At 43.9% G+C, this 16,815-nt stretch overlaps 1 protein-coding gene across 1 annotated transcript in view; it reads right to left on the bottom strand.

Moving 5' to 3' along the window:
• The window catches only part of Aldh7a1 (aldehyde dehydrogenase 7 family member A1), a 29,731-nt gene extending 26,024 nt beyond the window's left edge, over positions 1-3,707 (bottom strand). Inside the window, exons 1-3 of the mRNA XM_048419242.3 lie at positions 3,463-3,707; positions 2,278-2,331; positions 657-722 (exon numbers count right to left, since the gene is read on the bottom strand). Of these exons, the coding sequence (XP_048275199.3) occupies positions 657-722; positions 2,278-2,331; positions 3,463-3,654 (312 nt within the window). The 5' untranslated portion in view covers positions 3,655-3,707. The remainder of the gene's footprint in view (positions 1-656; positions 723-2,277; positions 2,332-3,462) is intronic.
• Between the last annotated feature and the right edge of the window lie 13,108 nt (positions 3,708-16,815).

Raw genomic sequence — 16,815 nt, 5'->3', positions numbered from 1 at the left:
GAGCAGCCGCACTTTGACTTTTTTTTTTTAAATATTTATTTACTATGCATTCAATATCTGCCTACATGTGTGCCTGTAGGCCAGAGAGGGCACCAGATCTCATTACAGATGGTTGTGAGCCACCATATGGTTGCTGGGAATTGAACTCAAGACCTTTGGAAGAGCAGGCAATGCTCTTAACCACTGAGCCATCTCTCCAGCCCCCCACTTTGACTTTTTTTAACCCGTGATGGATGGCGTGCAAAGATGAAGGAGGCAGATTCTGTCGCATGACCAATAGGAACTCCTTAGCCCTGAGAAAACAGTGTACCTGCTCTGGAGCCAGACATGCTGTGAAGACATCCTGTCCCTGGCCAGTCTGGGAGGAGAGGCAGCAGGAGCCCAGAACAAAGAGCTCCCCTTCTTTTGCTCAATTACAAGTTTTGGGGGAGAATATTCCCGACTCCGGTTTACACCTTATCATAAGAGTTTTCATCGATTTTAAAGTTATCCATTCCTGTAATCCCAGATGGGAAGGATACTGTTTTGTGAATACCAGGGAGGAAATTAACACAGTCCCCAAGATCGCACATTTCAGCCCTGTCTCATCCTTATCTGTCTTTCATAATTACAGCAGGTGACCTGTTCTGCAGTGGGGACCAGGGACGCATCCTTACCTCTGCCCACATTTTCCAAGCTTCCTTGGCTTCCTTTATAGTTTCTTCATAGTCTTCCGAACTGGCCTAAGAATTGGGGTGAGAGAAAAGGAAGCAAGAGTGAGAATTCCCAGAAAGAGGCTGTGTCTGCAGATACTGATTAGAACTGCAGAGGGCCTTTAATCCCAGCACTCGGGAGGCAGAGCTCTGTGAGTTCGAGGTCATACTGGTCTACAGAGTGAGTTCTAAGACAGTGAGTGAAATCCTGTCTCAGAAAGAAGAATAGCTGCAGAGAGGTTGGAACGCTGAAAATCCAGAGCCTAATTACCTTACCCTGAGCTAGTTTCAGCCTCCTGAATTCCCTGCCCACCTCAGTGTCTGTCAGAACATCCTGTGGCTAACTGATAAATCTATCAGTTTAGCAGACCACTAGTCCCAAAGGCTAGAGAACATCACAGGATAACAGACGGAGCCCCCGTCTTGCTGTAACCACTATTGCCTTGACGTACAACTTTCATTTCCCTGCGACTATAAAACTCTAAGAGGCAGCTTCCCTGAGGGAACAACCTGTGGTAACCTGGCTGTTTCTCAGGGTGTGGTGGTTACTCAAATCTGGCTCCAGAAAAGGCTATATACTATTCCCTTTAAGGAGAGAGCTGTGGGTTTCTGTTTTGTTTTGGTTTCTCTGTGTAGCTTTAAAAGCCTGTCCTGGGACTCACTCTATAGACCAGGCTGGCCTCGAACTCACAGAGATCCACTTGCCTCTGCCACCCCAGTGATGGGATTAAAGGCATGCGCGCCACCACCGCCCAGCAACTGACCACAGACACTCGCCTTCTAGAATATATATATATATATATATATGTATATATACATCTTTGCAAAAAAAAAAAAGTGGAAATTTCTCTGTCCCTAAGACTCAAAAAAATAATGATTTCAGCAGTCTACAATCCAGAAGGCCGGAGTCGTAGCTGCGGGCAAAACTCTTGACGAGCATAGTGGAAGCCCTGGGTTCAGTTCCCAGCATGGTGGGGAAGAGAGGGGAATATAGAAATATTAAATTAAACTAAAGCATATATAGAAACACCAGCTAGAATCTAATACAAGAAAAGACAGCACAATTGTGCTTTAAAGCCTTGTTTTTCAAATCAAGGTCGAGCCTCATCTGGATACAACATATGACCCATATTAGAAAATTCAATCGTGGGATCCAATCCAGATTTGAAAAATCAGAATCTTCATTCTTAGAAAAAGAAAGAAAACCTCTGGAACGAGTCAGAAGCAATACCCAAGGACACTAGGAATGCAGTTCAACTTGCCTAGCATGCATGAAGCTCTGGGTTCAAGCCCTAGCATGGCGCCGCATGCCTATTGCTAAGTCAAAAGTCAGCTAATAGCAAGCTCTAGGCTAGGTATCTTGTATTCAAACAACAACAACAAAAAAAGCCTCTGTCTAATCCTCTCTATTATGTACCTTTTGTAGCTAGTACCACCAAGTCAGAGTGAGCAGACTCCCCAGAGAGGCTCACAATGACAAGAAGTGCGTGATTCTTCACATCTGTACCTCTGTGCTGATCCTAACCTTTGCCTCTAAAGACCGCTAGCACAGATCCCTGTAACAGCCTGCGGTTCAGCAACTTACCTGTCGGATTCTTGCTATTGGCTCATTGTTAGCAGGACAATAGGTCGTAATTACCTTGAAAGACACAAACAAAAAGATGACAACCATACATGGAAATTATAACCATTCCCTAACTGAAGAGAAACCAAATGGAAAAAGAAAAGCAAAATAGAAGCCTTTAGGCTAAGTTCTGTTATGATTAACCCACTCCTCAGAGCAGTCTTGGGATTCTTACCTATGCATTAGGAATTTTCTGTAAAATCCACAAGCTGGTCATCTAAATACTAGGGTCAAGGCACACAACACACTCACTCACTGATCCCTTAGGGTAACCAGAAATTCAACTGACAGTTTAACTTAACTGCTTTGCCACCTTACTCTGGTCTGGAAACAGAACACCCAAGTTCAAAAAAGCCTGGGTTGATGAAACTGGAGAGGTTTCCACACGGAAAGATAAAACTGAAGCAAAGCTAAAAGGCTACATTTTATCAGTTATTAATGACTAATGTCACAAAAGAAGCAGCTGAAGGCAAAAGGGTTTTCTGTTTGTTTGGTTTTTGGTTTTTTGTTTTAAAAAGAGAGGCAACAGGGCGAAACCCTCAATTTCACAACAGTTAAAAATCACCTGGCTCTTCTACGGTCAACAGTAGCCTTGAAAAGAAGTTGCGTTTTCTGTACCAAAGCAGGTTCTGGTACAGCTGAACGTCAGGTTTCTGAAAAAGCTTCCTTTCCTTCCTTTGAAACTACGCGACGCCCTCCTAAGTTTTGGGCAACTATAACTTACCTGTCCACTGCATTCTAGAAAAGGTTTTATTACCGTGACAAGTTTGGGCAATAAATATTGAAAATCAAGTCTTCAAGGCGAAAAAATTCACAAGATTTTAGTCAGGTCGAGCTTGTGACAGATCCCAAGCAAAACTGCCATACGGTTTTAAACCCTGGGGTTTAACCTTCCTGAAGGCTCCAAAACCCCCATCGATTCCTCGCAGCGCTAAAATCTAAAGTTCACTTATTCTTGTCTGCTAAAATCTAAAGTTCACTTATTCTTGTCTTTCTTCGTGAAAAAACTTCTACTGTACAAATTTAAAACTTCTCATCCTTTCTATCCTCCCACAGTTCCAGTCGGGAGACGATGGTAATGGGGGCGCCCGCCTCCTGGCCTCCCAAGCAAATCCTTGGCTGCCACTTTCCGGGGTGCTCACATACCTCTCCCCCGCCGCGCCAGTGTCCATTATACACGCCCGCGTTCTCCTCGCGGAGCCCCAGCTCTTGCAGCCAAGAATACTGGGGATGATTGATCAGCAGAGTGGACATGAGGGCGGTAGGCCTGCACGGAGGGCGGAAAAGCCTGCAACTCTTCACAGTCTGCCCGCACACTGTGCGAGCCAGACGCCACATACCGAGCTCAGAACGCCAGAAGCCCCCGCCGCAGGGGAGTCCCGGAAATACGGCCCCGCCCGCCGCCCGGGAGAGCCCGCAGGGCAGGCCCCGCCCCCTGTCCAGGCCATTGAGGACCTTCCTCTCCCCCTTCCGCGAATGTCCTTTGGGCAGACCCCTCCCCCGGGAGCCCATTGGGCAGCCTTGCCCCACCCCCCCGGCGACACACCCCCTGTCCATCCCCCATCTGCCCCGGCTCGGGGGTCTTCCTGACCTTAAACGCTGGACAACAAGGTTGCCTCAGGGTCTGGGGTCCGGGGCGGATGTGGGGCGGAGGCGGGGGACGGGGAAGGAGGTGGGGACGGGGAAACGCTCCTCCCGTCGGTTCTGAAGTCTAGTGGGTTAGAGAGGCGCTTTCAAACAATGCTATGCTCATAGGCGGTTGTGGTCAGGGTATTCCGGGCATGCTTATTCCGTGGGTCTGGGCTGGGGCCTGAAAATCTCAGCCTTTCTAATCGGTTCTCAAGGAGCTGTAGTGTCACTGGTCTCTGTTGTACCCTGAGGGTTTTTTCAGTGGGTGAAGGTTTGAAGAGGGTCATTTTCACTGCTTTGGTGAATTACAAACGTTTCCTAATAAATGAAAAGTATTGCATGATTGCATCGCCTTCTAAATACGCTGCCTGAGTATATTCTTTCTTTGGAAGAACAGACCATTTCGATCAATGTTCTTCACTCCATTTTGTCTATCATATCCTTGTCCCTCATCCTCTTCGGATAACTCTGTGTCATTCCCCCAGTAACTAGGCCTTTTTTATAGAGGAAATCCTACATCTTCTCAGCACTAGACACATGCATTCAAATTAAATAGGTGCCTGGTCATTTCCAGCCTGTTACTTGCCCTTGTGATTCCCAGGCCATGTTGGGTTTCTCAATGATTTCTCACCTATGTTTTCAATGTATTTCCATTGCTTTCTACTCTGTTGCTAAAGCCGCAAAAGGATACAAACAGGAAAGCAAGAATCAAAATCAAACTATATTTATTTGCATATGATATTTTCCTTAAAAATCTCGTGGTGGTACAAGTTTCTCATCCCAGCACACAGGAGGCAGAGGCAGATCTCCGTAAGTTTGAAGCCAGCCTGGTCTATAGAGTTAGTTACAAAGTGAGTTCCAGGGCGACCAGGTCTACACAGAGAAACCCTGTATCAAAAAGAAAAGAAAAACAAACAAAAACAAAAATAAAAACCTCCAAGATTTACCAAGTATTTCTAATATCTGGTGATACTTGGCAGCAAAGTAGTTAGATACAAAATCAACATACAAAAATTAATATACTTTTTGTTAGGCAAAGTCTTTTGTAGCCCAGGCTAGCCTCCTCCTACTCACTACTCAGCAAAGGATGACCTTAATGATTGCCTCTTCTACCTGAGTGCTGAGATTCTAGGCATGCTCAAAGCACCTGACTATACAGTGCTAGCAACTAAACCTAGGGCATCATGCATGCTGGGCAAACAGTCTACCAATGTAACTACATGACTAAACCAGTGGTTTTTCTATGTAGCAATAATAAACATACTGAGAAAAAAGGCAAACAACCTCATTGGCCATAGCGATGATGATGATGATGATGATGATGACAAAATACAAAAAAGAACTACTATGAATAAATCTAGCCAAGGAAATAAAAGATCTACAATAAAGACTTTGAAACACTTAAGAACTACTGAAGAATCAAGAAAAGACAGTAGAAAATGAAACGACCTCTCATACTCATAGATTGACACCGCTAGTATTGTGAAAATGGAGCCAGGCAGTAGTGGCACACCCATGCCTATTAATCCCAGCCCTCGAGAGGCAGTGGCAGATGGATCTCTGTGAGGTCAAGGCCAACCTGGTCTATAGCGCAAGCAACAGGACATCCAGGGCTGTACCAAGAAACCCTGTCTCAAAAACAAACAAAAACTAAAAAAGCAAAGAGGGAGGTCTGAGGTGTAGTTTATTGATAAACCTAGTGTGTATGGGGTCTTAGGTTCCCCCTCTAGTATGGCATGACAAGATTGGATGGGGTAGTGCACATCTGTAATGGAGAACAAGGGAGGTGGAGGCAGAAGGTGCTGCATAGCAAGTTCAAGGTCAGCCCAGCCTGCCTGAGAGTCAGCTTCAAAATTTTGAAACTTCTCAAGTTTCAAGAGGTAAGTATAGACTAAAGCTTTTTAAACAAGATTCCTGTAGTCCAGGAATTAAGAGCAAGAATGTCAAATGGAACCTATGAAGATGGCTGAGCTGTTAAGAACACATCATTACTGTTCCCCAGAGGACCTGAGTCCCGTTCCCAGCACCCATGGCGGGTGGTTTACAGCCACCTATAACTCCAGCTCCAGGCGGTTCTGACACCTCCGGCCTCTGCAGGCACCTGCACTTATGTGCACACATACATATACATATATTTAAAAGTAAAATAAACCTTTAAAAAAAAGAATTTGTAATTGTGGCCTGGGGGTATAAATCAGTAGACAGGTGACTGCCTAGCAGGCAGGAGGCGGTGGGTTTAACCCATTACTGTACATCAGGATGGCAGCCCAAGCAAACCATCTCAGCACTTGGAAAGGAAAGACAGAAAGGTCAGACATTCAAAGCCATCCTCTGCTACATAGTAAATTGGGGGCCAGCCTGGGCTGCATAAGACCCTGTTTCTTCAGAAAAACAAAACAAAACAAAACAAAAAACCTGACAAGTAGGATTGCACGAAATTAAAAGCCTCGGCTAGGGGGTGAGATGGATCACTGGTTGCTCTCACAGAGGACACAGGTTCTATTCCTAACGCTTCCTAACATGTGCCTCACAACTATCTCTACCTCCAGTTCTAGGGAATCGGATGCCCTTTGCCGGAACCAGGCGTGGATACAGCACACAGACACACGTACAGGCAAAGACTCATACATATGAAAGAAAAAGCCAGGTGTGGTGGTACACGCCTTTAATCCCAGTACTCAGGTGGCAGAGGCAGGTGGATCTCTATGAGTTTGAGACTAGCCTGGTCTATGTGGTGCACTCCAGGACAGGCAGGACTGCATAGAAAGACCCTGTCTCAAAAAAAAAAAAAAAAAAAAAGACTGAAAACAAAAAAGTAAAATTATTTTAAAAATAATAAAAGGAATGTAAATAGAGTAGTTCAGAGTTAAGAAGAACTCAGGACAGGAGAAAATTTTTGCCAGCTCTTCACCTGACAGTGTGTTACTATTCAGAATCTATGAACCATTATTAAAAGTTAAATATTAAAATTTATTAAATATTGATATTAAAAATAATAATCCAATCAGTAAATGGGGACATAAATCAAAAAGACCGTTCTCAAAAGAAGTACAAACAGCTAATAACTTTGAGACCACTAAACCTTGTTTGCATCAGAGAAATGCAAATCACAACTGCACAGTCTTTCTCACCCCAGTGAGAGCGACCAAAGGGAAAAAACAAGGAAGCACGGGGAAGAGGGAGGACAGGGAACACTGTACTTAGTACTGTTGGTGGGAGTGTAAATCAGTGCAGGTGGAGAAATTAGAATAGAGAATTAAAAAAACATCTAAAAATATAACTACCATATGATTCAGGTGGATCACCCCTGGGTGTGTACCCATAGACCGAAAGAATCTCAGCATACAACAGGGACATCTAACAGCTTTTTTTTTTTTTTCTGAGACAAGGTTTCTCTATGTAACAGCTCTAGCTGTCCTGGAACTCTCTCTGTAGACCATAGTGCCCTTGAATGCAAAGATTCGTCTGCTTCTGTATCCTGAGTGCTGGAATTAAAGGTGTGTACTACCATGTCCTGGCTTAAAATCCATTTTTAATATGGCACTATTCACAATAACCGAGCTATAGAATTAACCTAAGTGTCCACTAACAAACAGATGAAGGGGTGTGTGTGTGTGTGTGTGTGTGTGTGTGTGAAAGAGAGAGAGAGACAGACAGAGAGAGAAAGAAAGAGATGAAATTTAGTTCAGACAAACAGAAAAATAAAATCACATAATTTTCAGGAAAATGCTTGGAGCATGGGTTTTTTGTGTGTTTGTTTGTTTCTGTTTGGGTTTGAAAAAAAATACTGTTCACTAGTTTGGTGACTTGACATAAGATGGGCCCCAAAGGGAGTGTCACCATTAGGTGTAGCCTTGTTGGAGGAGGTGTGGTCTTGTTGAAAGAAGTGTGTCACTGTGGGAGCGGGCGTTGAGGTCTCCTATGCTCAAGTTATGTTTAGGGTCACAGTTCACTTTCTGTTGCCTGTGAATCAAGGTATAGAATTCTCAGCTCCTTCTCCAGCACCATCTCTGCCTACATGCCTCCATATCCTGCCATGATGACAATGGATCACACCTCTGAAACTGCAAGCCAGCCTCAATTAAATGTTTTCCTTTATATGAGTTGCTATGGTTATGGTATCTCTTCATGACAACAGAAACCTTAAGACAGAAGTTGGTACCAGGAATGGAGTATTTTCTATGATAGGTTAGACCATGTTTTTGTTTGGAAGAATTTGGACTTTGATCCTTTGGGTTATGATGGAATGCTTTAAGCACTGCTTAATGGGTCGTACTAGTAGGAGCATGACAACTATGAGGGCCTGGCTCAAAAGGCTTCAGAGGAGAAGAATTTTAGCGTGTTGCCTAGAGATCATTCTTGTCATTTTTCATGAAGAAAGTGGTTGCTTTTTGCCCTTGTCCAAAGAGTCTGCCTGAGGCTAAAGTGAAGATATTTGGATTAATTCTGCTGGCAGAGGAAATCTCAAAACAGCCTAGCATAGACTCTGTTGTGTGTTTATTAGTGTTAACTGAGGAAGATATGTAATGAAAAGGCACAAACTGAGCAAGGAAAAATACAAAATGTACAATTTGAGAAGAAAAGGAGAACCAGGAAGTGGAATGGAACTAAGTCACATGTTGAAGAAATGGAATAAAGGGCCAGGTAATGGTAGCGTGCCTTAGGAGGCAGAGGTGGCAGATCTCTGGGTTCAAGACCAGCCTGGTCCACAGAGTGGATTTCAGGATGGTCAGGGATACCTGTCTTGAGAAACGAAATGGAGAGAGACAGAGAGAGAGAGAGAGAGAGAGAGAGAGAGAGAGAGAGAGAGAACAAGTAATAGTGAAAATCCAAGAAGGAGATTTGGTGGCTAGAAACATGGCTCAGAGGTCAAGAGCATTTGCTGCTCTTGCCAAAGACTTGAGTTTAATTCCAAACATTCATATTATAACTCCAGTGGCCTCTAACTCCAACTCCAAAGGATCTGACAGTTCTGTCTTCTGGAGGTATCTGTGTGCACACACATGTATGCACATGCAAACATATGTGCACATACATACGCAAATTAAAAATGAAGATAAAGTGATCACAGTACCAGTCCTGTAAGGGGCAGCATCTTTTCACTAGTAAGCATATGAGCCTGACTCCTAAACATGCCTGTCATCCATCCCTAGAGTGGTGTGGAAAATTCTTCTGCCTATGTGTTAATTTTATTGGTAATGAATAAAGAAAACTGGCTTGGTCTATAGCATGGGAGGAAGAAGGCATAGTTAGGGAGAAACAATGGAGCTACTGCCAGAGTCAGACATGCACAAACTTTGCCGATAAGCCATGTGGCGATACACAGATTAATAGAAATGGGTTAAATTAAGATGTAAGAGTTAGCCAATAAGAAACTAGAGCTAATGGGCCAAGCAGTGATTTAATTAATACAGTTTCTGTGTGGTTATTTTGGTTCTGGGTGGCCAGGACGAGCATAGGAACTAACAAGCACCTCCCTCCAGAGGGTGACATCTTAATGATCATCAGATGCAACTATTTCCAAACAATTCAGACCTAAAAGTCAGAGCTTAAAAACTCTAAACTCTTAGAGAAAACCATAGGAACTTTCTCTGCTATGACAAACTGTTTAGTTACATCCTTAGCTACCAATAGAATCCACACATTGCCACAGTTAGAAATACCATGGGGACTCTGAAGCTGCTATTCTTAGAACTCTTGACTCTTCACTGGGGCCTGCAGATAGCTCAGGGTCACTGGATACTGGATACAAAGGCTTTGCCTCTCTGCCTTCATTTCCTACTGTCTCCTTTATTGTTTTGGTATTGTAGATCAGACTACTCAGTTCAGCACTTCAACATATTAATCATTTAAGGAGTGTTTATTTGAAGCTTCCGCCTTCAGGACTGAGGATACCAAGATAAGAGTAGCTAAGATATTCTCGAGATTTACAAGGCCATCATAACAGATTATTGACCTCCTGCTTTTGCAATGTCCTCGGCAGGCCACCGGAAGGTACCCAAAAGTCTTCAGCTATTGTCCTAAATATGACAGCAAAGCCTTATGGCTGACTAACTCGGGGCGCAAGTTATGGGCTCATACCTGCCTCCCAAACTAATTGGTAGCAGAATATATAGGAAGGAGAAGGAAAATAGTTGATTGCATGTTTGCTAAGTCTGTCAATTTTGACTATACCAGAGAAAAACAAGAAAAAGAAGAAAGGTTTGTTTTGGCTCACAATTTTAGAGATTTTGGTCCATGATGATCTGTATTGATTTGGGGCTCATAATAGAGAACCATGGAGGAAAAAACTGTTCACCTTATGACTGGCAGGAAAGGAGTGGGGGCAGGGACAAGATAAACTCTTCAAAGGCATACTCCCAGTGACCCATGTGTCCCAACCAAGTCCTACCTCCTCCTAATAGTCCATTCAGCTATTAATTCATCAATAAATTGATGAGATTAGCTTTTTTATCATTGGTCACCTCTCAGTAATGACAGCAGTTGGGAACCAAGTTTTCAACACGTGAGTTTTTAGGGCAGTTTAATAGCAAACTCATGCATGACACATACCTCCTCCAGGTCAGATATTTCAGTGTGGGCAGACAAATTATATTCTTCCCAGGGCATTTTGAGCTTATAGTATGACTGGCCAGATGACCACACTTTTCTGGTCTTCTCCATTCTTGAAAAGACTGGTGTAGCCAGGCATAGTGTTGCATGCCTTTAGTCATTTGGGAGGCATAAACAGATGGATCTCTGTGAGTTTGAGACCAGCCTGGTCTACAAAATGAGTTCCAGGACAGCTAGGGCTACACAAAGAAGCCCCGTCTTGAAAAACCAAAAGAAAAAAGAAGGAAAGAAAGAAAGGAAGGCCAGTTGCAAAGCATTAGAACCCTAGTGAAAGAATTGAGGCTTTGTCTAGAAGATAACTTTAAAACGTTGTTGTTTGAGCCCTCACCCTAAAATCTGGTTTATAGTTCCTGCTGACTGAGAGTCAAAAAATTTCAACACTGTTGAAAACAACAAGATGAGATAATGCTGATTTTCCTACAGGCGCCTCAGGGCCAGAATGTTTGTGCTCAGTTTTACCTGGCTAGGGTGCTTCTCTCATATCTAAATTTACAGTGTTCCTTGTAAAAATCACTTTACAATTTCATTTACAAAAAGAAATTCTTTAATGCAAGAGAAGTAAACCTCGGTAGTGATGGTGGTGAAACCCTGTCTTGAGGTAAAACAAACAAACAAACAAAAAAAACATAAAAAATAAACTGGACCGTACGTTTTTACTTAATTCTTAACCTTTGTTGAATCTTAAACCTTGCTGTTAGCTACTTCCCTTGGAGCAATGTCACAGAACACCACAATCACACGTATCCACTATGAAGACCACCAAGCACAGCTCTATTGAGCTCTTCGCCATCTTGAGTGTGGACAACCCCTCTCCCCACCGCTCTCAGAATCTGACATACTAACCCTTATCTCTACTTACCAGACTTGCTAACTTTGCTTCTCTCTGGATGCTTCTAAAATTTTTTCCTGCTGTGTAGTCAAGGGTTTAACTTTACCCCATTCCATATCGCCAAGGTAAGGAAGTCCTCAGGCTATGAGGGGAAACACTGCTGGCCTAGGTAGGTCTCACCACCACAGATTGGTGACGTTTGACAATTACCATGGCAATGATCAAAAAGAAAAAGGGGGGGTGGGGTGGGGAGAAGTGTCATCTGAATTCCTGAATGCTCACTGTCCAGCCTCTGAAAACATCTGAATATTCCTCCCCCTTCCCTAAACTTATCCCTCTTCCTCACTTTTGAACTCTAAACCTGTTACTTCTCAATCCCCCAGGATTGCCAAACTGACTTGGAAACATCTTCCATGTCTCTTGCTCTTGACCAAAAATGAGTCTCCTTTTTCTGCTCAACTGATGCTTGGTTTTATAATCCAGAGAGGGAAAATGGGCCCGGATTGGGGCAAAAAACAGTAACACCTAAAAGAACAGTCTGTCAAATTGGTACATTTTTTTTTTAAGTCAGACTTCTGGAACCATATGCATTTCTGGTTTTCTTTTTTTTTTTTTTTTGTACATGTGTATGCATGTTTGCATATGTGTGGGAATATGTGCGTGTTACCAAACTTGGGGGTTACGGACTGTGCTCCAAGAAGTCAAGTTTGATCACCCATCCTCGAGAAGCCAGTTAAAATAGCCAAAATTATAGTTTAAAAAAAAAAAGGAGATTTATTCAATGCATTCGTATTGGGAAGAGGGACAAAGAGATCCACAACTCCCACTAAAGTCCATCTTTGAGTCCCAAGATGAGATTAAAGTTTAAATAGAGGCCAAGGATGTGAACACCTCAAGAGTCCGAATCTGAGTGTAGTCCCACCCACCCCTCATTTTCCCATCATTATCTGGGCTTCATTCTCATTCCATAGCCCGACAGGTTAGAACTGTGAAAAATCTTTTTTCCCAGTCTGCTCCTCTTAGCGCCTATTCTTTTTTCCAGCGTGAGATCCCTAGGGGGAAATTCCAGTTTCTTGGGGTTCATTGTTTCAACAGTCTGATAGATTTAGAGATTTAGATAAATCCTCATTTCTGCCAGGCCGAATTTCATGAGTTAACGTGAGTGCACGAGCACGTGCACGCGGAAGGTGGAGGTCAGCACTGCGTGTCTTCCTCCATCAACTCCACATTATGTACTGAGGCAGCTCTCACTTAACCCAGCGTTTGATGGTCCAGGTTGCCAAGCATCCTCTAGGACTCTCGCCTCCACCTCCTAAGGTCTAGGACTACAGGGGAGCTGCCGTGCCCACCTGGCATCTAAGCGGGTGCTCAGGATCCGAATCCGGGTACTCATTCCGCATGGTCCACGCTTTACCTGATGCGCCTGCGCCATCTTCCCAGAGCAGCGTTTCTCCCACACTCTAGAAACAAGCCCCTCAAAACATGAAACCTGCCTGGCACTGACATGTGCCTCTAATCTCAGCACTCGAAGGGCAGAGACAGGTAGATCCCCTGTAGTTTCAATCTAATCCAGCCTGGTCTACTTAGTGAGTTCCAGGCCAGCCAAGGCTACCCAGTGAGACCCTCTATTCAAAACAAAACAAAACAAAACAAACAAAAAACATCTTGGAGGATAATACCCATATTATAATAGACTTGGGCTGGAATTTATACCATAGGTTTTCCTTTTTCTTAAGTCTTCAGACTCAAACTAGGAGTGTCCCACTAGATCTCCCCAGTTTCCAGTCTGCAGATGGAAAATTGTGGGGTTCCTCTCTCACCATAGTCACCTGAGCCAATGTACACAGTCATTCTTTATTGTAAAACTCTCTAAATGTGCTTTATCGTTTCTCTGTAGAACTCAGACCAATATTAACTCTAATCACAAAGACTGACACCTAAGTTCCAGATTGGCTCGGAGTCAACTAAAATGCTCATTGATTAGTGATTAAATAAAAACGGTGGAAGCATTTGGAAAATCTTTGCTGCTCTCATAAAGTCATAAATACCAAAAGCATTACACAAGGGAAAAGAGGCCAGATACAAATAATAAATACATTGTAAATAACCTCATGTATGCAGTATACTAGAAAAGATAAAATGTGCCAAGTATGGCGGTACCGACCTATGAGCCCAGTGTTTGGGAGGAACAGGAGTTCAAAGACAGGCTCGGCTAGATGGCCTGCCGTGAGGTGTTGTAACACTGAACAGAGGCAAACAGATTCGGTACTGAGCAGAGCAGTGTGCTGGGAACTTAAAGAAAGCAGGGCTCTTAGGATCAGGAAGCTTGGCCCTGAGGGTATAGTTAAGTTGTAAAGAAGGTACTTGCCTGCTACATGTGAATCCTAGCATTGTCCAAAGATGAAAGAAAATTTTCTTTTTTTTTCCTTTTAAAACTTTATACTTTGAAAATTTTATATATGACTACAGTTGTTTTCATATCTGTTCTTCACCACCTCCCCTCTAATTCCCGCTGGAATCCCAACCCATTTCCCTCCCAACTTCATGTCTCCTTTTTTTTTTTTTTGTATTATTAACTCCTGGGGTCCAGTTAGTACTGATCACGTGCATGAATGTGGAGTTGTTCACTGAAAAGGTTTCTGGGTCAGACATGTTTGTACATACCTGTAGTCCAGTGCTCAGGAGGCTCAGGCAAATTCAAGACCAGCCCAGGCAACTTAGTGACTTTGTAGTCATAGTGTGGGAGGCACTGAAGCGGGGAGTGTGCAGTGGCTGGGCCACTTAGAGCCTCCAGTTAGGAAGCAGAGAGTCATGCACGCTGGTGCTCTCCTTATTTTCTCCTTCTTCAGCCCGGGACCCCAACCCCACGGAATGAACCACCTATGTCGGGGTCCGGTGCTAGCCCGGATCATAAATTATTTCTTGACCAGACCCCAACATAAACTATCTCTGTCTTCTCTGGACGGGCATGGAGGAGACAGGAATAAAGACATGACTCACATGGTTTCATCAGGAGGGAGATTCTCAGAGATCCCTCATGATATCCTGAGGTCACATCCTGAAGAATTCCTCTCGTTTATTCTCCAAACAGCCTTTATACCAAAATTTAACTTAGGGGAAATACATTAGCATTCTGTCTCCTAGGTAACCAGGTGAATGGCTTTTTGTCACGTCCACAACTACCTGTCTGCTCTCTAAGCTAGTTGTCATGTAGGCTTGAATTAACATCTCTGTCAGGCATCCTCCAAATTACAAAGGAAGGAGCAAAACCACATCCTGACCTTTTGTTAGGTTAGCGACAGCCTGTCTGGAAGTATATGTGACCCATCTCAGGTGTGGCCTATGGCTTGATGGCTTGGCTGCCATGCCATATAGAAATATGGGCCTGGGCTGGAGAGATGGCTCAGTGGTTAAGAGCAGTGGCTGCTCTTCCAGAGGTCCTGAGTTCAATTCCCAGCAACCACAAGGTGGCTCACAACCATCTGCAATGAGATCTGGCGCCCTCTTCTGGCATGCAGGCATACATGGAGGCAGAATGTTATATACATAATAAATACATAAAATCTTTTTTAAAAAATAGAAATATAGGCCTACACACCTACTTTCAGGATGGCTCTTCCTCCTCAGCGAAACTTCTTTGGAAATGCCTGGGCTCAGAGATGTGCCTCCTAGGTGATTCCAAATCCTATCCACTTGAAAACCAAGATTAACCAGAGACCAGAGATATAAGGTTTTTAGGTACTCAAGACAAAACCTTGGTGCTTTGGTTTCCATCTACCAGTGGTCCTGGAACCTTGTAGCAATTGCAATTTTTGGCTTCCAGGATCTGTGAGTGGCAATAACAGTTGGCAGCGGACAGTTCTTGATTAATGTTCATGTAACAGTTCCTGAACCCTCGGGTCCTGCAACAGTTAGTGTCAAAGCTGTTGAGCCTAAGGTGTCTGGGACTCTTGATCCTTGGCCTTAGCAGCTCCTTGTAATTCTAGGAATTAAACCCAAGTCCTCTGCAGGAGTATCAGGTGCCTTTTAACTGCTAAGCGATCTCTCCAACCCCTAGAGAAACCCTTCTTGATGGTATGCAATGTTTGTACTACCGAGTATCTCCCAGCCAATTGAAAAGTCCAACAATCTAATTATGTAGCCAGAAAGATGTATGTGCCAATCAAGGCTCAACCCTTCACATAAATGAAGGACCATGTTTTGTAGAACTTTAAGACAATTCTGAAGCCATTTCTGACAATTCTGAGCCCTCTCAGTCTCAGCAGTAATACTCCCACTTCCCCCCTGGGAACCAAGGACCTAACAGCTATACATGCACGTATGTTCTCCAGAAATTGAGGCAAGATAACCTTTAAGATGTTGACTCATTTCCTGAACAATTACCCACACACGTATGTTTTGACTCAGTCCCTGGGAAACGGAGAACAACCCCCAGACACCCTCCTGCTTCTGTGGCTTTTTCCTTTAAAAGTAGCCTGTACCAACTATTCGGGGGCTCTTGGCTTCCTGAATGCTGAGGGACCCTGTCATGACAGAATTAATAAAATCCTCGTGCTTTAACATCAGTTGTGGTGTGAGAGATGGTCTCTTGGGGAGACTCCTTCTCGGTGATTGGACCCTAGGATCCAACAGTTTACACCAGTCACAGGAATGGTGCTCCCCCTCTGGCCCAAATGAAATCAGTCACTCTAATTCATCTAGCCTTTCGTTCTCCCAAACCTCAAGCATAGACAGAAACAGACATGGCTGGGATAGTACCTTCCAAAGTCAGTGTTTTGCTTTGACATTAAGTAGCGGTGGTTGTTAGAGCCCACACCAGTCTCTGCCCAGGTTATGCCCACCTGCAGCGGTCTCTCTCCCTCATAGCGGATTCCCTTTAAAGGCCCCAGGCTAATAAACAGGAGCTATTGGTGACACAGCCTGTACCATGGATCCACATTAACTAAATGGGCTCATCCTCTGCCAGTCCCCTTCCTCAGTCACCGCCACACACATCCTTCCTCACAAGACCCATTCATCGTCCAGCAGCCCTTGCTTCTGAGGGCTCAGAGACCTGCTTACCAGGGTACTATGGACCGCTCATCAATCACATGACATAGGCCCTTTCCCTCCTGAGACCTCTGAGAAAGGACTCAGACTGGGCCACACGGGCTTGGACACCCCTCAGAGTGCCCATCATGCTGCTGTGTGTCTATGCAATGGTTTAGGTTGCTAGGCTGACAGCCTTTTGCTTTGGTCACCAGGAAAGAGACCACAGCCTTTCAATTACGTGAGAAACAAGACCCTCACTTTGTAATTGCAAATTCAAGAGATGAGGGAAAGTTAAAGTTTTATTTTACAATTCTGTAGACATGGATGTCGGCCTACTACAAGTACTGGCGTGCCAGTTTGGCACAAAACAGTGGTTTTTCTTTTCTTTTCTTTTTTTT

The sequence above is a fragment of the Myodes glareolus genome, chromosome 13, assembly GCF_982192425.1.
Source record: "Myodes glareolus chromosome 13, mMyoGla1.1, whole genome shotgun sequence".
In the NCBI taxonomy this organism is placed as follows: Eukaryota; Metazoa; Chordata; class Mammalia; order Rodentia; family Cricetidae; genus Myodes; species Myodes glareolus.
This window is presented reverse-complemented; position numbering and strand designations above follow the sequence as displayed.